The following is a 22,441-nucleotide window of genomic DNA, read 5'->3' on the forward strand; positions in this document are numbered from 1 at the left end:
ATGTATGTTGTGTGTACGATTATGCTATTTGTCAGGAGTGGAAAATACGCCAGTACGTCCAAGAGTTGCCCAAAAATTACAGTCGCACAGAATCTCATCGAAATCTTGTGTATTTGTTTTTGTGATGCCGCCAAAGAAAGGTTGCGGAAACACCAAATACAGTAAGAGTTTCGATAATCATAGAACCACAAATATAACATCACTCCCATTTTTTTCTGTAAATTCTACAACTATTTGTCGCGTGACCAGAATGTGAGTGGATTCATTTTAAGCTTTATATAGTGTATGAATGTTTTATCATTTGTAGTGCCAGTTTGGATTTTGGACTGAACGACAAAACAAATGTTGTGAACTTCAAACAAATCAAAAGTCGACCAGCCTTCCATGACTGACTGTTGGACATTCAACAAATGTGCTTTTTAAACAAGAATGGGAGTCTGTGTGGCCACATTATACTTGTTGTGGCTTGCACATTCCATAAAAATGCAGCTAAACCACCTCAAAATGCTGTTTTATTTACTTTAGTTGATTTTAACTCTTTGCGAGGATACACTTCAATTTTTACCATGGTTGCACTGAATCAAAATTCAAATTGATGTACGCTATTTTGCATCATTACAGGGAGAGTTCAGAATAGTCAACACAGCATCTTGCAAACTGCGCACTGCTTCTTTGCTCAGCGTAATATACAATGACAGTTACGGCATGATTTGTGTTTCTAACAGAATATATTTACACAAGATTGTGTATATCACCATTTTCCAAATTGAATATGCTGTATTGGCAGTGAAGAGATTTCTGCTTACTTGAGTTGCTTCAATGTTGGACTTCAGTAACTTGACAGCCTGTATTCTCTTTTGCATTGACTCTCTCTTCTTCTGCTCTCTCTCAGCTTCTTGCTGTTGCATTCTAAATGAAGAGGACAATCCCAAGGTTAATATAATTACAACACAAATAGTGCCCTTGCTTACAGAAGTGGGATTTGTGGGTTATTTCTATAACTTTCGATCAACAAGATTCAGGGACAAAATTCACAATTAAACATTAGTGGATTTATCAGTATATGTGTCACAGAACGTTTGTTTGTCCTTGCAATGTAAAATTAAAGCCACTTTTATACTTGTCTGGGTGCAAACATTTGTTATTACCTTAAGACAGTTTTCCTCAAGTACTTGGCCCCTACTTTGCGGTTTGCCTGGACATCTTCGTTTTCCTTCCGGCTCAGAGTTACCGTTTTCTCCATGATGTCAGCATTTTTCCTTTCAGCACATGGGATCACACGCAGAGAGCACACCTTTTCAGTGTCTACGACAATGATCCTCCTTTTGAAAGTTGTTTTATTACATTGCAATTGCATTTTATTGTAAGCCAATAGTCTTCTCCCTTAAGTACAGTGGTGCCTTGACTTACAAGTGGCCAAACTTGCGTTTTTTTCACCTTTTGAGCCGCCACTTGGTCTATTGTTTTTGTAGTGCTAGCAAAAATATGAATTAAGATCGAGTCGAAAAAAAAAAAAAAAAAAAAGAAACGTGACGATGTACCATTAAGTCGACTGCACAAACACAGGAATGATATACAAATACTACAATGTGTGAGTGACTAAATACATTTTATAAAGCCAACTATTTTATTTACATTATCTTTTAAGGTTTTATTATGTTTCGACATTTTAATTTTGCACTACTGTGCTATTTTGCCTTATTAAAAGAAAACATCCATCCAACCGTTATCTCAACCACTTATCCAAAAAATGTTACTGAGGGGGATTGCAACATTTAATGGTATTTTAATTTATGTTAATGTGGAAAACTAATTTGATATGAGTAATTTGAGTTACGCACGTGATCACAAAACAAATTAAATTTGCAAATTAAGGTACCACTGCATAGGAAAGAGTCATACAGTTCGTATACCAAGATGATTTCTAAAGGCTGCATGCAAAACACTAAGCTGCATTCAAATGTATCAAGCCAAAACAAGAAAGATTGAAACTTTTTGAGATGTTGAATCTTTAGCTGCAGGGTATGGCTGTTGTTCATCTCCTGCTGTAGCCGTTTGACTGCATTCTGATCTTTGTGGACCTTGAAGACCCGCTCTTCTTCTTGCACCTCCTTCCGCAACACGGAGAACTTGCCAACCTCCAGCTCAATCTCACTGAGCTCTAATCTACATACAAGACAAATCCATCATGACAAAATAAGTTTTGGCTGAACCACACAACATCCTGAATCCTATCATGTAGAAAATTTCAGAACAGCTTTGACAACGAAAATTTCTGATTTGACTCTTACAGCTTCTGAACTAAATACGCTCTTGAAGGGAGGTTTGGTACTCATTTTGTTTCGCACAGCTCTACTGCAAAGTGGTCAGACATTTCTCAAACTGCATTTTGCCAGGTTCCTTTATTTTTATTACGCTATCTGTGGTTGCAGACAACTACAGTTAGTCCCTGCCAAAACACGTTTTTCCCCATGGATACTCACTCTTGTTGCCTCAGCTCATTGTTGGTTTGGGCCTCAATTTCTTCTTCCCTTTGCAGCTTGTAACACAGAGTCTTATGCTGAGCCCGCAAACGAATAACTGCCACGCTGTATTGTGAGAAAAACAGTGGCTAGCAGAGACTGAAGGAAAACAACTCATTCTGTGATATTATTAACAACTCTATGATCTTAACATTTGTGATGAACAGACCTGTTCTTTGCTGCTTCTTGATGTTCTATTTCTCGCTCCAACACATCTCGCTGCTCCAATAGACTCTCAATGCTCTGACGCAAGAGGCTGAGATCTTCTCTTGAAATGGAAACAAACACGAGAGACCGACAGCTTGTAAGCGTTGACAGAGAGAAAACAATTCCAAGCTTCACATTCATGTGTGGCCATTGCAATTAACAAAAAAGTCTAATATAGAAACGGTGCTGGGAAAAAGAAACATCGTGACAGAGAGAAGATATTTGCATGAAAAGAAAGTGATGACGCATGGCATGTGTCAAGTGGCACAGATGCTTTAAAAGCTGGGCGTGCTTGAGTTCCATTTAACTTGTGTTTGATCAGAGTGCAGCGTAGCGCCATCATGACTTTGAAAGGTTTTGGTGCTAAAGAAAATGACAGACACATTTGCTGGCTACTGCAGCAAGCGTCATTGGGTACAGCACAACTCACGCACCATTGAAAAAAAGAAGAAAATGGACACCAAATGACAGACTATCTGGAAACTGCTTCGTTGGAGATGACAAAATCCATGGCTACAGAAATATTCCATACACACAAAAGGCTGGTAACGACTGTATGTTTACATTATGCTTTGAGTGGCCACGGTAATCGCAAATCAGGCCACCTTGGACGACCAATCTGACACAATGCAGGCAAACGGGATGGGCAAATGTGTTTGGCCGTTGTCATGGCCTGTCGCGTTTGACCATCCCTGGACATATATAGTGGACATGAATACAGTATTGTAAAAATAACTCTCTTATCAACAATTTAATCTTGTGCTTCTCATTTAGTGCATGGGTGTTCTTTAAAAAAACAAAGTTCCAAGATTTATCTTTGCAAGACACTACGTCAGGGGTGTCAAACTCATTTTTTTCGCAGGCAGCATTGTCGTGATAGCTTTTTTCGAAGGGCCATTAGGACTGTCAAGCCAAATAAATGTATGAGCAGCTCATATTATATACAGTAAAAGCTACAAAACAAACTCACAAATATCTCGTTTTCATATCAGATGAGTAAAAACTGGTCAAATATTTAAAAAAAGATATTAAAAATGAAGACAATTTGTAATTCTAGTAATGACACACAAATTTGATGCACAATTAGTCTTTGCGGGCCACATAAAATGATGTGGTGGGCCGTATTTGGCCCCCGGGCCTTGAGTTTGACACCTGTGCACTAAGTGGAAACATCAAATTGCTACTGTACATGTTACTCAGTAGGTTATTTGTGGGTTACAAAGAAGAGAGTGGGCTTGACCTGACCACATTTACGTATTTTGAAACTGAAAGACCACAATTTACAATACAGTTATATCCTTAATAGAATGCCTTGCCAGAACATGAAAAAGGTGTCAAAAGTTTGATATGAGGGCCCCATCCAAATGTCATTTGCGGTAGACCAGAAGCCGAACCATAGTGCTCCTTTGAGCCTCCTTGACTCAATAGCAGGGGTCACCAAATTTGTCAGCGGGTCAGAATTTTAACCACATTGGGGGCCTGACCCTCAAAAAGGAAAAAAAAAAAAAAGTTGTACTGTCAAATTTACAACTGTTATTTGATGTTTATTGTTTATATATATTTTTTCATATTGCAACAAAACTGCAGGCATTTTTCTGTTCAGTCCTCATAAATATCAAATCTAGTCACAAGCCATTTTGGAAGACTCTGTGGGCTGCCAGTTGATGAATCCAGCTCTAGTGCCTCTTCCCCCCACAGTCCATCACAAATATCGTGATAGACCATAAAAAACTTTGCACTAACTTGGATACAGAGGAAAAAATAGACAGAATCCCACGACACACAGTATTTAGGGCAAACGTGGCTGTCATGACTGCGGGCAACATAGTGTGCAAAAGAAAATGACAGACTGTAGCATTAGGCATCAGTGTGTACCAAACCTGGCTTTCAGGAGCGCACACTCCTTCTGTCTCTGGAAGTTGTCCAGGTGGTGCAGGTTCCGTCTCAGCTTGAACATCCGTGCTGTCTCTGAAAATGTCCTCTGCTTGACATCGCCTTGCTCACTGGCAAGGTCATCATCACTATCATTCTCTCTTTTTTTTGTCGGGCAGGTGGGGGTGGGGGGAACAAAAGTGAAATTGTTACGTGTGAAATGATCATTTTTGTTTGACCAAAAGAATTGATGCAATAACTGCACATTAAAATATTGAGCTACAGTGATTTTAGAATAATTAAGACAATTGTATGGCTTTGCAACGGTCGAGCCCCGCATAAGTAACATGCAAACTAGCTCTTGTGAAAGATGCCGGTCTCTTGCTGCCTTATTATTTGTACAAGGTTCCAACATCTATTTCAAAAGGCACAGCACTATTTTGTGTCCCCTTTTTACACTTATCATGTCTCAATCTTTAAAGACCCTTCATGTGTGTGATCGGGTTTCTCTGTGTGGTGTGCAACACCAACATATATGACAGCGTGAGAGTTAAATTTCCCCTGAAGGGATTATAATGAGTATAATAAATAATGAAGATTAATAATATATTGTGTCATTATTAGAGTAAATCAAAAATGGCCCACTCGTACAATTCTTTTAACCACTCCAGATCAGGAAGCTCATCTGCTTCTTCATCCTTAAAGTCATCCATCTTAAAATCATCCTCTTCATCGCCTTCAGAAACAAACAATATTAAATCAAAATATAATGTCATAAAAGCTAAAAATAACTAAAAATGACTGGCAATAACATTGGCATATAATCTACCATGAACTGAGAGATGTTCATGCATCAATGTTTATTATAGTGGTTAAATAAAACTAACAGCTGTTTCTGACATTTTGTTCTTCTACGAGAAATAATATTACACCCACCATCGGTGTCCTCATCAGAGCTAAGCTGGGTGCCCGTCAGTTCACAGGTGTCAGACGCCATATCCCATTCAGATCCATTGTCTTTCTCCTCCACATTTCCCTGTGAATCAAGAACCTAGAACATTTGATTTGACATGATAGCTGTCGATACAGTAAACCAGCATGGTTTGATAAAACTTCCCATGCAAAAGTATATTGCGTTGACATGGCATGAAGTTAGTTCTTTTTTTTTGTTGTTGCAGCAAATCAAAACTCTTCATGACGTGCATGTTCATCGCTACGGTAATTGCAAATGTGCCAAAAGTTAAAAAGTCACCAAAAACACAAGATTTTTAGCGATCAGTTACCTCGCTCGACTCGTCCATTCTTTCGACTTATCGTCGCTCTTTACTTTTTTGCCCTGTTTGGTGGTTTCCAAGTAACACGGGAAGCGGAAGTAAACAAGGACGACAGTCGGCAAAATTGCATTACGGCTAAACAATGACAGTAGCTTTATGATGTTCATGACATGTAGTTTAAAATGTTTTTACTTTGATTTGGTGGCTACTTCTTGTATTTTATCCGGTTTAATCAAACTGTCACGCATTTTATGTCTTTTAGAATTAAGACAGCACAGTGTGGTTTATCCAGGGGTGCACCAGCCACCCTAATGAGAACATGTACGCGATATTGAAGATGCAAAGATGGATAATTCAAGTACTTAATAAGGCAATGCAATACAACGCAGATGCAACAGAAGATTCAGATATTCTTTGACACATATCTGTGTCGCTACAAAATCAAATGGCAGGACACAATCGAGAATGAAGAATTGTGGGAGAGTGAGGCAGGAGCCAGTGGCCAAGCAGATACTGAGAAGAAAAAGGAGCTGGATCGGACACAATTTCAGGAAGCTGCCTCCACACACCAAGCCCTGACCTGACCATAGTTCAGAACATATAGTTCCATCTTAAATAGTTATAAATTTTAATACAGAAATGCCACCCTAACACTCCCAATGTCATTCTGCAGTGTAATAGCTGATATTTCTATAGCCACATTCAGCAGAAAATGTCTGGACTGGTTCAGAAAGAATGAGAAATCTGTGAGCTATGCAAAATCTTTTGTTACACATGCCAGATACTGTCACTATCAGATGAAGCTCTACTGGAAAAAAAGACATTGACAGCGCATTCTAGCTGATCAGCATTGAAGCTGTACAGTTTTTTTTTCTTTTCATTTAACAGTGTCACTGCCATCCATCCATCCATGTGTTTTCTATATTGCTTGTCCTCATTAGACTTGTGGGTGAGTTGAGCCTGACTGTATGTTGCACAGCATGTAGTAGCCTGGTCGACAGCCTGTCATCATGTGCATCAAGACAAACACGCATCTTCACAAATGTGGACAATTTAAGGGTCTCCTACCTGCATAACATGGATGTTTTCTGAATGTGGGAGGAAGCTGGAGTAGGCCATGCAAGCTGCATCCAGAAGGGCCTCAAACCCAGAACCGTTCGACTGTATGACAGACATGCAAACAATATAATCGAATTTAAAAGCAATTTCAATCCAATTGCTTACAGAGTGGTAATGGAGACAATCTGAATAAAATGAAAATTCAAAGAGCGTATAAGGATGACTTATTTGCCCGCTCAGCTTTGTTGCATCTTGATTCATCATTCATAAATATCCGGTGAGCTACAGGATTGCAATGGTGCAAAACCAGACACCATATGATCTAACGGGGGTGATTTGTCCATATATCACAACATTACATAATGCTGAAATAATCCAAGTCAAGCAGGGCGAGAACAACAGATTAGCAAGTCTCTCTCTCTCTCTCTCTCTCTCTCTCTCTCTCTCTCTCTCTCTCTCTCTCTCTCTCTCTCTCTCTCTCTCTCTCTCTCTCTCTCTCTCTCTCCTCTCTGTCAGCCTGGTGCTGGAGAACAGGAGGTGGAGGCTGCACTGCGCTGCTGTCGGATCGGTTCGTTGCGGTTTGGAGCGGGACCTTTGCGCTTTTCCACCAGTGCGTCTTTTACTGGTGCGCTCTCGGGCAGCATGGTGTCATCGTCATCACCATCAAAATCATGACTATTGCTCCCGTTTTCATCTGCATCAGGCAAGCACTTTTACTTTGTTGTTCCTGGTATCATCGGATGACAAGGAGCGCTCCTTTAAATAACATTTGAAAAACTCTGGGGTCGATTTCCACTGAGGACAAACTGATTTTGTTCGGTTCTTTTGAACACACGTGAAGATGGATCCCTCAAATTTCCTGCTGAGCACTTTGGCTCTGCTCCTTGTCGGAAGAAATCTTTTCACCAGGTGAGTTTATCATTGATTTGACTTTTCCAAGGTATTGTTATATTTGAACTGACTGGTGGAGGATCTTGCTGTTTGCTTGTAAAGAGTTCATTAAACAGGTGAGAAAAGTTGAACACAGCCCAACAGAAAACTACTGCATATGGGATTATTTTGATGTGCGTTCATTAAATCAACACATGATTTTTCTTCTCTACCTCACTGTTAGAGTTTGTAGGAATTCATCCTTCCGGCTGCAGGTCCACATTAATAAAAATATACTATTACGCAGAAGTGAATGTGAACAGCAGCAAAAATTGTCGGCAACGTTGAATGAGGCAAAATAATTACTGATGAATAGGCTAGGGACTGTAACAACTATGCATTAAAAATGTTACTTTGGTTATACATTGTACTGTATGGATACATAAATCCATATACAATAGTATGAATGGGAAGCAAAAGTAAAAATAGCTTTGTACTAGCCTACATGGAAAGCATTTGAGAATGAAATAAACATTAACATAATTAACTCTGGATACACATTAACATAATTAACACTGGATTAACACTGGATTGATGACTACCAGGAATTTGAAACAAAATGAAAAAAAAATTGACAATTTTCCCACGATTGGATGATTTCACTTGTTTTTCCAATTTTAGGGTGAACATTTTTTGATAATTCCTAAATGTTTGGTGCAAACACAACACTGTTCATCACCAAAAGAAGATCAGTGAAGAATAGTGGTGGCAGTATGTGCAAGTCATAGGGACTCACTTGTCACTTGAGTTCAGGTTATACAGTCAGTTGGTCACATTAATGGTGGAAAGGACTAGTTATGATGTACTTTGCTGGCAGTTGAACAGGAGTGTGCGGACCTTTTATATCCATTGTGCATACATGTATGTCATATTTTATCACGAGTGCTATTTGTACATTTAATTTAAGTCACATGCACCAAAGCACCAGCAGCTTGCTTTATTTCTGTGCTGATGGACTCAATGACACAATTTGCATAATACATATGCATAGAAGGAGGTGACTTGTTTGTTATGGAGATGAATGCCAAATGAGTTGGGCAGGTGCACCCGTGTGTAGTGGTTACAATGTCACTTAGACTCACTCACACATCCGGGCCTGGCCAATAGGGGTCAAACATTAGGTGATGGAAGAGAATAAGCCTCTCATGTGTAAATATCTCAGTGGAGGTAACACAGTATGCTATTGGTCTATGCTCGCTATATTATTCAATTCAATTGTTCAGTGGTGTCTTGCGATATGAGCTTAATTAGTTCCGTGAAGACGCCCGTAACTCAAAACAATCTCAAATCATCCTTTCCCAATGGATGCAAATGCAAATTATTTTGTTGCCCCCCCCAAAAAAATTAAAACAGCAGCATTTTTGGGGTGTAATTTATTTCAGGTGCAATTTCCCCAATGATTCAAATAGCATATTGTGTCTAGTTGACTTTTAAATTGAACCTGAAAGCTACCTAAGGTTTTGGTTGAATTTGATCAAAACACTATTTTCAGTCCCCTGGCTCTTCACTGTCAGTTGATTTTTTTTCTTTCTCTCTCCAACTAGTCACTGTATTATTTTCTTCTCAGTACATTGCAAAGTGTAGGCTGTGCTTTTTCCACCTCGCTGTGTGTCAGCTCTCTTGCTCTCGGACACTCACGCTTACAGTTGCAGCCTGCCTGCATCACTACAACCACCCACTCATTCGAGAAAATAATGACTCTTTCTTGCGCCTCCATTTTAGCAAAGTTGCTTGTGGCTAAAGTTAGGACTGTGCCGCCATTTTCTATCCCAGATGTTTTTTGCTGTTGAGCTGTTACCTTTCAAATCATCACCCTGAGTCGGTAACTAATAATAGATGGTTTATTTTGGATATGCAAGGAATAGTGTGGTAGAAAGCAGAATCTGGTGAAATCGTTCAGAGCATCCATGGTAAATCAGTACAGTGCATGATCATGAGTAATTGTGCTGTTGGTTTAAGAATAGCATAGGATGGCTTTTCTTTTACTCATCCTAATAGTCTGTCTCTGGTGAGGACATGGCAGGTTTGACACCTTACAGGGCCAAGCGATGCTTTTGTACACTAATACCGCAAAAATACGAAACAGTAAAGACCATAACATCGGATTAAATATCCATTCAACATTGATACAATCACTGGCAGGTCGTGACCTCACAAAGAACCATGAAAGGCACAGTCAGAGTGAAATACTGTCAGCTATGTAACCGATCATAAAGCTGACTTATTTGATTTTATTTTTAAAAAAGACTATTTTATTTTATTTATTTATTTTATTTTTATGATTATTCATATATTAATTTTTCAGGAAAGGGCTTGTTGAGTCATGTTTGATGAAGTGCATTTTTGTTGTCTGTTGTGTTTTCTATAACACATTTATGTGCCAGTGTTATGGCAATTCATGATCAGTTGAAGGTTCAGTATCAGGGAAGAAATAAATCCCTAACTATAGACTAGAGCTGAAAATGTTGGGGAAACCTTGATGTCCAAAGAACTAAGCTATGTAAGCATGTGCAAATTCTCAATTTTTATATGTGCTTTTAATGCCTTGATCAGTTTTTTATTGCTTTACACAGTGCAGGACACATTTCTACAAAGTTATTTGAGCGCTGGTGCGTGAACTACTGTAGCAACCAATAAATCTGAAGGTGGGATCGGGCAATTAAATCTTTCACTTTGTGCTATTACATTCTGCGTGCATTTGGGCCACATAGACCAGTGACCCATCGGATTCAGCAAATAGAGTTGTGAAAAAGAGTAGCTCCCTATGTGTAGCAAATGGCACCTTCTTTGTAAATCACAATGCTGCCACATACGGTACAAGAGTGCAAACATGTTGCCCAGCATTCGCTTTTTCTATGCTTTTCCAAACCTGTCGAGGATGATTTGGGCTGGGTGCATTTCTTTTCTACCGAGTGTTGCTCTCATACTATAGTGGTAGGTTAGACACTCACAAGGATCCCTCACACATTGGCTCCTTTTAGATCGCATCCAATGTAGCCGTGATGTCAAGATGAAGACTGCTCCATGTGGAAAAAAAATGTGTCAAAAAATGTTTTGATTTATTTTTTACATGATGTCCTTTGGAGAGGACAACGGGACTTGGTTGTGGCAAATGTGAAAAGCCTAGGATGTCGTCTGTAAGGGCCAACAGAAACTAAGACAGTGGCATGTATGAAATACATGTAATACGGAATAAAAACATCAAAACACATGTCCTCTACAGAGGACAAAAATGGGTCTCAGGAGACTATGGAAAATTCAGGTCCAGAATGTAAGATCCTCCTATAGTTTGGATTAAGGCAATTTGTAGGATGATTTAAGGCAGTAGGCGTTTCACAAAATGGAAGAATACAGAAATGGATCTTCGACCATTCCTCTTTGCACAATCTCTCAAACTCAGGGGTCGCCAAATGTTTTGAAGCACAGAGCTACTTCTTCAGTACTGATTAACACAAAAGGCTACTAGTTTGGGATATACTTTTGAAAAAAAAGTTTGCTGAAAATACCTTGAATTATGTTAATTGTTAAATGGCGTTATTAATAATGTTATCATTAATAATTAATTTAAGTGAAGGTTTATGATTTTTTTCCCCACCAATTAGAAAACAGATACATATCAATATGCAGCACATTTCTATTATTTTCAGCCAGTATTCACATTTTCAAGCGATCACTTGCACACCATCCCAAGGAAATGACAATATCTAATTTTAAAAGAGTCCCCTGGGCTACTCCTGTTGTCCATGAGCAACTCTTTGGTGACACCTGCTCTAAATCATCAAGCAACCTGGGTCAGGTCAAATGCCTGTAAAAGATAAATTGGAATGCATTAACATTGTTTGTAACGCGCCTATTTTAATGAACTCGGAGTAAAAGTTAATGCTGACATTTGCAATGTCATCAGAGCACTTATTTAGTGTACAGTTTTAAATGCAAAGCAGGATTTTTATCAACATGAACATCGTATTTAAGGCTGTTTTTTTAATGCAATTGGATAATTTGTTCATTTGCATACTGCTGAACTTAAAGCCGATTAAATTTAAAGAGTGTCTCCAATTGAGGATCAGGGGCCTGCGTGTGTGTTACTAGACGTGCCACTGTCTAAATCTAATTAGGTCTCAAAGCTTTTGCTGCGCATCAAATTCATCCAAAGATGTTGGCTGACACACAGAGACGGGTGAAGATCCGGGCCTTGAGAGAGAGGAAGAGCTGAAGAGAGGAAATTGACTCTCTGAATTGTTTGTCATAGATGGAGGGGTGCAAATGTTTAATACTCCTCCCCTGGGGAGCAATCAAATGTGTAACCCTGCACGTGTCTTTGAAGAGCACATATTCTATTTTCGACAGCTGTACAGTAAGTTGAACAGTTTCTCATGCTATTAAATGAGAAAGTGTCTCCAAATTTATTCATGGGTATACTGTACCTACTACCACCTACTGTACTCTGCAAAACTGCATCACAGTACCTTTCAATTTGACACCACTTTTGCCTTTTTTCACATTGTATTAGGCACAAAGGGAGCGGTGCCAATTTAGTTTGTGAAAATTGTGCTGTTTTTTTTTTTTCAAATTTTCATACATTATTTTGTTTATTTGTGAATAATTCATTCATGGAACAATTCATGTGGAGGTTTGAGAGCGAAGAAATGTCTGCCAAAGACAAACTATGTGGCTTCTCTAATACGGGCTGTAATATATCGTTAGCCTAACAGCATAATTGCCCCAGTCATTTTCAAATACCAATGACTTTGTCAAAATTAGTATTGTTCATAGTAATCTGCAAAAGTTAAATGGAGGCAATTAATTTGTTTGTTGAAGTTGTGTTTTTTTCTTGCTTTTTATTTGATAAATGTTCAAATAGTACCACATCTAGACAACTATGCTATTGAATTAACGATTTGCAGTACGCGAGATGTGATGACTAACTGAAGCCTGTTTGACCTTGTTGTGTCAACAAAATCTCCTGCGAAGGAAAAAAAATATGCCTCATGTCCACATTTAGAAGTGATCATTTTGTGAACACAATCCAGGAGTCACGCAGTGATTAATACATTTGCACAATGATCCCATTTAGTATTTCAGACATGGCAGTTGTGATTGCCAAGCTAAAAATACCGCTTCTGCTCACTAAGGGAATGATGGCAGGAATACTATTTGGTTGCTGCTCATGTGGATGAATAATTTCAAATATTTGCTCTTCATAAGAGTTGAAAGTCACACTTCCATGTAGCTGCAATGCTGTGAAGGTGATTTTCATCAAATGTTATGCACTTTTTGCAAAGGTCACTGTGATGTTTTGTCTTCAATCAAGGTCTCGTGTATTTCTCATTCAATGTCACCCATGGACACTCTGTCCATTATGAATGTCAGCCTCATGTATGCTTCCATTTATTTTCTGCAAGTTGTCCCGTATCAAAGTCAGTCTATGGTATGAGGTCTTTGTATTGAGTGAAAACTCATTATGGAATATGCGCCTCTCATGGCAGGATGGAGGAGACTTGACATTCTGTCAAGTGCAACAAGATGCAGAGTGTGCTATTTATTTGCAGGAGACATGTCGACCCTCTTCTCAGGCTTACCGTTTGAAAATGCAAAACTGCCACCTAGTGGTTTGAGAGCTGTACTGCTGGAAGATGCTATACCCATACCCAAGATGAATGGATGGATAATATAATAAGAAAGAGTGACAAATTTAGGAAAAATATGAAAGTAAAAGGAAAACTGTGTAGACTATTTTATGAATTTGAATTTATGTGTGCCCTGTAAATTGTAAATTCAGAAGTATTCTTTAAAATGAACAAAACATAATTTTTACTTTATCTTTTTTTTTTATCTTGGATTAAATTTGTAGCTATATTTGAGTCCTATTTTACAGCTGACTGACTATGATGACTGCTGTGTTTACTTTTTTGTCTCCTTCAGGGCCATGCTGAGTGACATTGGGGACTATGTAGGTACAGACATTGAAATATCCTGGTTACCTAATCTGGATGAGCTCATGAAGGGCTATGCCAGAAACTTTCGCCCTGGGATAGGAGGTGAGTATGAGATCTACTGCTTGTGGCATTGGTTCACATTTCATCCCCTGACATTTGCAGCCATCCTTAGCATAACTTGACCTTAGATACACTAACATGTTTTTTTTTTAATGTATCATTATTTAGTGAGATTCTTTGTGTATGTATCGGGTGTATATAATAATAAGAATAAAAAGCCGGACACAGTGTTGATGAGGATGGAAAAATGGACTTTGCTAAGAATGGCTGCAAGATGTGACCCATCCAATGACCACACGGATAGAATTCTCAATCTCACAGCTTAACTCAGTTGTGCAAAGGTGCACAATGACCATCATCATGCAGCACCCTGTCCTAAATGCAGACTGATGGATGGAACATTGCAATTTTATGTAAAATAATTAAAGAAATAACATGAAAAATAATATGAAGTAGTGCTCTGACCATTCAAGAATCAAATCTGTCGTGTGCTGCCATTCCCCTCATTCAAGTCGCTTACTTGATATACATTACCTCACAAAGATGGATTTACAAGTACAGTATGCTTTGGATCATGATACTTCACACTACCAACAATGAAACAGTTGAAACAAGGATACGTTGTTAGGATCGTCTATATGGTCTCATGTCATTAATAATATTTTAGTTTTTCGCATGACTCGCACCGCTGTCGCATTTCTGCATTTGTGACTCTCATTTTGATGTTGCGAGTGACTTAAAGAGTGATGTTATTTGTTTAAGGCTTGTTGCATCATCTTTCTAGAATACTGCATGTGTTACAAGACCAGGGCCGACTAACATTTTCATACTGTGGAACCTCTGCAGTTCCCATAGGAACTGTTCCTCTTTCTTCTTCATATTCTCTCGTGATTGGGGATTGAATTTTCCAATTGAGCCAGTGAGAACTGCAGCTGGGGAATTCCGTCTTTGTCATTTTTCAGGAGAGCGATTTAAAGTTTTATGGGCGCAGAAAAATCTGAGAAATGTATATCTTGGCAATTTATATAACAAAGATTATTTGTGCTGGACACAGCCCATCCACGACCCCCACCCCCGCCATCTTTACTGCTTTTTCAGGCATCTCAGTTCAGTTGGTACCTTTCTGCTTTAGCTTCGTCTCAGTGTCTTTCTTCCAGCTGGTGTGAGGCCAGCCTCTCTTTCCCAGAGGGTTACAGGTCAGGGCTTGGCCCTACATTCTCAGCGTATCTGCTTGGCCATTGTTTCCATTCCCTTCCACAATTCTTCATTGGTCTTTGGACATGTACGGGAATTTGCGGTCGCCCATGTATGGGATAAATTGGTGTGGGCTAACAATGCTACCTGTAAACGAGACAAACTATCACCAAAGTATTCTGTGGCAACATCACCCTCGAACGTCCTCAATGAGCCAATATCAGTGGCCACATCTGTCTGCACCCAGCTGTAATGCCTGACTTTGGTGTACTTATTTATTTTTCAAACTTGGTCTTTCGCTTTCTCTTCATGGCATGTTCATATTCATGGCCAACAATGAAGCACTCTAAAGTGGCCATGCCAGCCTGAAGCCCCGGTCCACATGCTGGTGGTCCAGCAAAGTCAGACTTCCCCCTTTGCTCTACTGCCTTTCTCCGCCTGACGTGCATTCACTCACAACTGACAACGAGAGGCTCTATATCAGCCATGCCTGTGGTCTAGCTGGAGGGAATATGCATTTTTGTGGTGTAGACATAGCCAGCTAACTAACTACATGTCACAATAGTTCACCCACTAATAGGGAACGTGAGCTGGGTTTAGACCGTCGTGAGACAGATTAGTTTTACCCTATTGATAATGTGTCGTCGACACACACAGATAATCACCAACAAAGGTGCGTCACTCCTTAGGTAGTATGGGAGGGGCAATTCTTGCAGGATGCCCTAGCGTGTCATTGGGTGTTGTTTTAGCTACACCCCTAAAATCAGGAAAACTTAAACTGTTAAAAGCAGTTTAACACTCTTTCCCCACAAATGTGGATTGTGTAATCTTTGCATATTTTTAAGCAATTATCTTCCGACATGTACTGTATTTCAAAACATATCTCTGCATTTCCTTTACAAAGTATATATTATAAGGAAGAATCCACATTGAGAATGTAAAGCTTCCCAGTTCATTGGAGCATCACAACACTATAGGGGCCTACTCTACTCTTAAAACCTTGATAAGCACAGTTTAGTAAACACGTCATTATAAATAATCCCAAAGCACTCGTGCAATGCATAGCCAATGGAGTTTGACTTGCCATAAACAGTTCCCGGAAAGAAGGTGCTGAATGGTGGGGAATGGCTATGTATGATTCCATAATGTTCAGCATAAATGGCCTCTATGTTATGCATAACTGAGCTCCTCCGCTTATTCGTGACTTCGAGCCTAGCGGGTGCGCTCTATGCTAATCATTTGGCAAACTGCAGAGTGCGAACCCAGCCACGTGTGTGTGAGTGTGTAATCATACTGTTTATGTGAGTGTGCATGAACGCCAGCTGAAGCTTGCCCTGTGTGAGCCCATGAAAGCTCAGTGGTGTTTATGACAGCCTGTGGTGTGATGTGCCACTTAGCAGGGTTCAACTGGATGATGCCTAATCTCTGTGCACCGTAGGAGTGATGGAGATGTGGGAGGAAAATAGATGTGCGATGTAGTAGTATGTGTGTGTTTGCTCTTCTCTTCTCACGTCTCCCCCCGCAGGTCCACCCGTGAATGTGGCCATGGCAATCGAAGTGGCCAGTATCGATCACATCTCTGAAGCCAACATGGTAGAGTTGAGCATTTCTTTCATACGCACAGCAAATATCAACCCCTTGGAAAAGATTTGCTATTTTCGTAAGCCCGATTTATCCCTGTGAGGGCTTGGAAACTCTTAGCTTGGACACGTTTGACACATTGCCACATTGAGTTGTTTCATCACTTATTCCATCGTATGAAAAAAAATGACATCTGTTTGAAGAACCACGTTCATACCAGGCTTTGATTTTGTTGTAAACACGTTAACATGTGTAAAATCCACTGAGAACAATTATTTAATTCTGTGTGAAGACTTGACAAGAGCTGGGCATGGTTTGGTTGAAAAAAAATCAACGCAATTCACAGTGGCACTTTATTCGTCTTTACGGTAGAGGTGAGAATGACAAACGATAGGTTTCCCCCTAATATCAAGTGGTTCATTGTACTCCAATAACTCAGTAATACGTTTCATTTGCCTGCATTTCAACATGTGTCCTTAAAAATTGAGTGAATTGCACTGAAAAAATCTTGCTCGTGGTTTATTTCTCAACAAGGAGTACACCATGACCGTGTTCCTGCGGCAGAGCTGGCACGATGACCGCCTGTCCTACAACCACACCAACAAAACTCTGGGACTGGACAGCCGCTTCGTCGACAAGCTTTGGCTGCCCGACACCTTCATTGTCAATGCCAAATCGGCTTGGTTCCACGACGTTACCGTGGAGAACAAACTGATACGCCTGCAGCCCAATGGTGTCATTCTATACAGCAGCCGGTACGAGCGTAATGTTGCCCATGAAAGCAGCTCAAGTGTTGATAAAGGAGGCATTCTTTTATACAGCCTTCAAATGTTTACACTTGAGAAAAGTGCGCTGATGTCTCCTACTTACTGTGCCTCATTATTCATGCCACAAGAGCCGAATAAACACAGTTTCTATGGTAACCTCTTAAGTTTTTACCTGTTCGTCTCGAAGCGCCAGCAACCTCTGCAGCAGAATTGCACAACCTCACTACTGTCATGAAAGAGGCATATCATTTCTCAATGTTTTTACTAAAACCTGCAAGGCACCAGAAGAAGTGGAGAAAATCAAATACTTTTTGACAATGGACTGACCGTTATTTTTCTAAATGTATTCTTGTGGTGTTCATTCATTTGCTACAAAATATTGACACATTCCTGAAAAACAATACAAGCATGATGAACACACTTCAAGGTTATTGATTCATTGATTTGTTTCCTCCCTGCCCAGAATTACCTCAACAGTGGCTTGTGACATGGACCTGACAAAGTATCCCATGGATGAACAAGAGTGCATGCTTGACCTGGAAAGCTGTAAGCTGCACATTCAATGCTTTATTTTTTCATTTGAGATACTCTTCCTGTACACAGGTTCCAGAACAGCCAAGCACCTAGCATACAATATACTCTATACAATGTATTTTCATGACTTGGCGGTGTCTTGCTTCGCCTACAAAAGAAAATGGCTATGTGAAATGGAGTTTCTTGCCGCATTGCTAAACCAATAAGATGACGGCGGTTTCATGGCCCTGCATTTTGGAATCACCTCAGAGAAGGTTCTGAGAAGCAGTTACATTGTAACTTGAAAAAATGTAATGGAAAAGCAACCGCACAGGACGGAGCCATGCCATTTTGGGTTACAGTGGAAAAGCAGTTTTAGACAACTTAATCAGATAAACTATAGTCTGCATTTATTTCATGGCTTACTTTTGAATATTATTATTATTTATCTTATTTTATATCATTTTTTCACGGGTGGTGCGGGAGAAGCAAGGTATGAATCAATTATGGTTTAGGTTGTTGAAGGGTGTGTGTGGCTTAGTTGTGGTACTCGTTTAAAAAAACAACACAATTTCAGACTGAAGGTTAAAAAACCCTGAATATTGGATTGGTAGACCCCACATTCATGCAATCCGTGCTTAACTTTGGTTGAAAGTATTGCACTTATCACTTGGCCTGGAAATAGCCTAAACTGTGTTTATATTTTCTTCTGTTTTAGATGGTTACTCCTCAGAGGACATTGTGTACCACTGGTCGGAAAGCCAAAGGCATATTCACGGCCTGGACAAACTGGAACTCTCACAGTTTACCATCACAGACTATCGGTTTGTCACAGAGATGCTGAATTTCAAATCTGGTGAGTTTTCCTTTCAGTCAAAGCTCTTTTTTTAAAGTGCATTGTGTAGTGCAGTTGACTTCCTCCTTTTGAAGCAAGATATTCTTTTGATTGAGTCCCCTTCTGTGGTTATATTCTATGCACAGAAGGAATGCATGAGGGCTTTCTTGGTGCTGAGCCACACGGAAGGATTAGGAGATGATAGGAGCAACAGTGAATAGCATGCATGTTGCCGTCGACAACTCTTGTTAATGTCTAACAATGTAAAGCTTCAACTCCACTAACTCACACAAACGGCAAGGAAGAAAATTCCCCAAGATCATCATGTCTGAAGAACAACTGAATTTCAATTCACAAGACATGTTCATAATTGATAATTACACTCTTTAAAAAAAAGCAATTAACCACTCACTGGTTGTCCTTTTCTTCTCAGCGGGAAGATTTCCAAGGCTCAGCCTTCGCTTCGAGCTGAGACGTAACCGAGGGGTGTACATCATCCAGTCGTACATGCCCTCCATATTGCTGGTTGCCATGTCCTGGGTGTCCTTTTGGATCAGCCAATCAGCCGTCCCTGCTCGCGTGTCCTTAGGTTGGTATTGGACAAGTCAAAAAAAATAAAATAATAATTAATCAATAATTTACTGGTAGGTTTAATTATTCAACAATTCACTGAGAACCCCATTCTGTAGAATGACTGTTGATGACTTGAATCGAACTCTTGTATAGAAAAAAATATGCACACTTCTTGGTGGCAATCAGCAGAGGCACTGCTGATTCAGTTGCAACGAGTTTGGTCTCCTAAAACGTGCCATGACATTATCTATGTAGTGGCGTGCATAACACAGTGGATGACCAGGGTGGCAGGCCAATCTTGATGCTCCTCGAAACACAATTTGTCACTGGGGTTGGGGGCAGATCGAGTTTGACTAACTCTGTCACATTGATCACAGCAGGCTGCCCTTCATCCAGTCTGCCCCAGATGCTGCACTCTTGGCCCCACCCACTAGACACCCTTGCTTTGAAACACTAACCTGAGTTTGGAACCCTACTTTGAAATAAAACCACCGTTTGAAGCCCTAATTTGAAACCTTAACTTTTGGAACCCAACTTTAAATTGTAACCATAGTTTGAAACCCTTCTTTGAAAACCTAACCCAAGTTTGAAACCTTTAGCCTAATTTAAAAGTCTACGATGAAACCTTAACCTTAATTTAAAAACCAAACTAAAATGAAGCATTAAAATAAAACTAACAGAAACTAATAAAACCACCCAAAAACTAGCTAAATTTAAAAAACCCCGAGATGAAATACAAACTAATTATAGTCAAGATGAAATAAAAAATAATTATAGTGTAAAGCAAAATGTTTCTCAAACTGACCCTACTTTAGATGGCTCACAGCAGAAATTCCAAACTTGTCAAAAAGTCTCATACCCAGAACCTCAGTCCCATCTTCGTAAGTATCGACATGACACGTGTGTCCCAACAGGCATCACGACCGTTCTCACCATGACCACCCTGATGGTGAGCGCCCGCTCCTCTCTGCCTCGCGCGTCAGCCATCAAGGCCCTGGACGTTTACTTCTGGATCTGCTACGTCTTTGTCTTCGCTGCTCTAATCGAGTACGCCTTCGCTCATTACAATGCTGACTACAGACTCAAAGAGAAAGCCAAGGTGAAGGCCAACAAGCTCAGCTCGGAGGTGAGGAATCCGTTACCGTTCTGGTTTGGCCTCTCGGCCGTTAACTGCTGTGGGCGATGTTGTGAGTAATGAGTAGGCCTTCCCAACACAGACCTGCGCTGGCTTTTGAACCACAGAGCTGACGAACATCGATAGTACTGACCTTGGGCACAGCTATGGAATTCCATAGCATATGAAGGGAATATATAAAAGATATCTTTACAGGGAGTAATGGACATTTTATCATTCTGTTCCTCTCACTGGGCTAAAACACCAACCTTCGCCATACACACACTCCAAGGACACCACATAAGGTTTAAAATGGCATGATCTAATAAGATCATATGCAATTTTAGCCTTTTCGTAGAGTTAAAAAAGGTAACCAATACAAATACGGGTGTCATTTTTTTGTTCATTGTTTTATTTTTTTAAACTAATATCAATATAGAGGTATAAACTTTTTGTTGACTGGCATCACAAACCCACTGTCTAAAAATGCACAACTTTCATTCAATTCCACTTTTAAGTTGAATACATTTACTTTTATTCTGGAGACCGTTTTTCCTCTGTCTCCTTTATAAACGGAATGTTATCATTTTCACTTTGATATTAAGAAGAGCAAAATGACAACAACAAATACAAGTTTTGTGCAATTTTGGGGCATTTTTTTTTCTTGGAATTCTAGTTGAAATACAAATTTCATGATTCCCAAGGGATTATTAATAGCTATAATTCAGAGTATTTTTTTTCTTTAGAGATTGCTTACTAACCTCTCCTTGTGTCCTTGCAGTCCATCGTGAAGAACGGCAAACAGGCCATGGTTCTGTTCTCCCTGTCCGTCACCGGCATGAACCAGGGCGTGGTCATTTCAAACCGCCACAGCCGCACGCAGCGTTCCAGCAACGAGATCCCTGGGGAGGCTGTCTTTGAGGAGTTCGAGTCTAGGAGGAGGTCCAGACAGATGAGAGAGAGTGAGGAAGAGAAGAAAAAGTGTTGTTCCAAGTGCGTTTGCAAGCCCATTGACGCCGACACTATTGACATCTATGCCAGGGCTGTGTTTCCTTTCACCTTTGCCGTGGTCAATGTGATCTACTGGGTAGCGTATACCATGTAAAAGGGAAGAAAATCATGGATGCTGATGGCTTCTGTCCAGGATGGACTGTATATATACGATACTGCTGGATCTGTGCCACATTAATGTTGGCAGTCTTATGCAGCTGAAACACGCTGCAGGGAACAGGAAAATAACTTTAGAGGGAATGACTTGTTTCAGCCAATGAAAATGGCAAATGTGACTTAAGGACAGATGGGACCTTCAAATCTAAACAGACACGGAATGCAAGTATGCAAGGTCACATGGTCCTGGACAGCTTTAATGAGTGCATCACCCTGCAGTAGTGACCCTTCCCCGACCACACGCACACGCACGCACACACACGCACACACACAGTACATCCTGCAAACTGTTGTTCGCTTAGACCCGCAAGTTCGAGTTTGAAGTAGGCCATGTGTAATTGTAGCACTCCTCGAATAAGGACAACAAGATGAGGTGTTCCCACTATTTTGCATGGCTGATAAATCTCTTATTCTCTTTCATCGTCATAGCTGTCAGGCCCTCTTGCACCTTATCCTTGTTGTGGAGCGCCACAGGTTTCCTTCCAAATTAAATTTTTTGTTTTGAAAATGTCTGGAGGGTCTCCCTCCAGTTCTGTCATTTTCCTCACCATTAAAAGACTTCTTTGGCCACTGGTCTCAGTGTGTGTGCCTGTGCGAAACTGTCAAAAAAGATTGCGTGACCACTGAAGAACTAAAATTATTATTCATGTGAAACAAAATATGTGACAGTCGATTCTTTATACCATGATCACATTTGGGGGATTTTCAAAAGCCTAAATCAAAGTAATTTCAAGTACTAAATAATACACATCATGACAAGGCCTTTTCCCTGATCATTTTGAGTTATACAAAGGCTAACATGTCTTATGTCATCATGAAGTCATCATTATGGATATT

At 40.0% G+C, this 22,441-nt stretch overlaps 2 protein-coding genes across 9 annotated transcripts in view; one reads left to right on the plus strand and one right to left on the minus strand.

Annotated features, from left to right (window-relative positions):
- Positions 1-22,441, minus strand: part of cfap74 (cilia and flagella associated protein 74) — a 150,021-nt gene that overhangs the window by 25,251 nt on the left and 102,329 nt on the right. The window contains exons 1-12 of one of the 7 annotated variants that reach the window (XM_088369367.1): positions 22,153-22,259; positions 21,199-21,369; positions 19,163-19,334; positions 6,944-7,036; positions 5,538-5,652; positions 5,253-5,337; positions 4,610-4,762; positions 2,692-2,790; positions 2,484-2,588; positions 1,993-2,166; positions 1,149-1,259; positions 807-909 (exon numbers count right to left, since the gene is read on the minus strand). In XM_088369367.1, coding sequence (XP_088225493.1) covers positions 807-909; positions 1,149-1,259; positions 1,993-2,166; positions 2,484-2,588; positions 2,692-2,790; positions 4,610-4,762; positions 5,253-5,337; positions 5,538-5,652; positions 6,944-6,994 — 996 coding nt within the window. In that variant the 5' untranslated portion in view covers positions 6,995-7,036; positions 19,163-19,334; positions 21,199-21,369; positions 22,153-22,259. Of the gene's footprint in view, positions 1-806; positions 910-1,148; positions 1,260-1,992; positions 2,167-2,483; positions 2,589-2,691; positions 2,791-4,609; positions 4,763-5,252; positions 5,338-5,537; positions 5,653-5,884; positions 6,010-6,943; positions 7,302-19,162; positions 19,335-21,198; positions 21,370-22,152; positions 22,260-22,441 lie in introns of those variants that run through there. The other 6 variants (XM_088369368.1, XM_088369365.1, XM_088369366.1 and 3 more) reach the window with 6 other exon arrangements.
- gabrd (gamma-aminobutyric acid type A receptor subunit delta) lies at positions 7,440-22,174 on the plus strand. 2 transcript variants are annotated; one of them, XM_088369372.1, is made up of 9 exons: positions 7,440-7,843; positions 13,787-13,902; positions 16,580-16,647; positions 17,170-17,390; positions 17,866-17,948; positions 18,634-18,771; positions 19,184-19,339; positions 20,238-20,449; positions 21,219-22,174. In XM_088369372.1, exons 1-9 carry the CDS (start codon positions 7,776-7,778, stop codon positions 21,540-21,542), a joined length of 1,386 nt encoding a protein of 461 aa, XP_088225498.1. In that variant the 5' UTR covers positions 7,440-7,775; the 3' UTR covers positions 21,543-22,174. The 2 variants fall into 2 exon arrangements, with proteins under 2 accessions (XP_088225498.1, XP_088225499.1); XM_088369373.1 differs by lacking the exon at positions 7,440-7,843 and adding an exon at positions 10,166-10,364.

This window comes from Syngnathus floridae, chromosome 2 (genome assembly GCF_059516105.1).
Source record: "Syngnathus floridae isolate MCC-2025c chromosome 2, RoL_Sflo_1.0, whole genome shotgun sequence".
NCBI classification, from domain to species: domain Eukaryota; kingdom Metazoa; phylum Chordata; class Actinopteri; order Syngnathiformes; family Syngnathidae; genus Syngnathus; species Syngnathus floridae.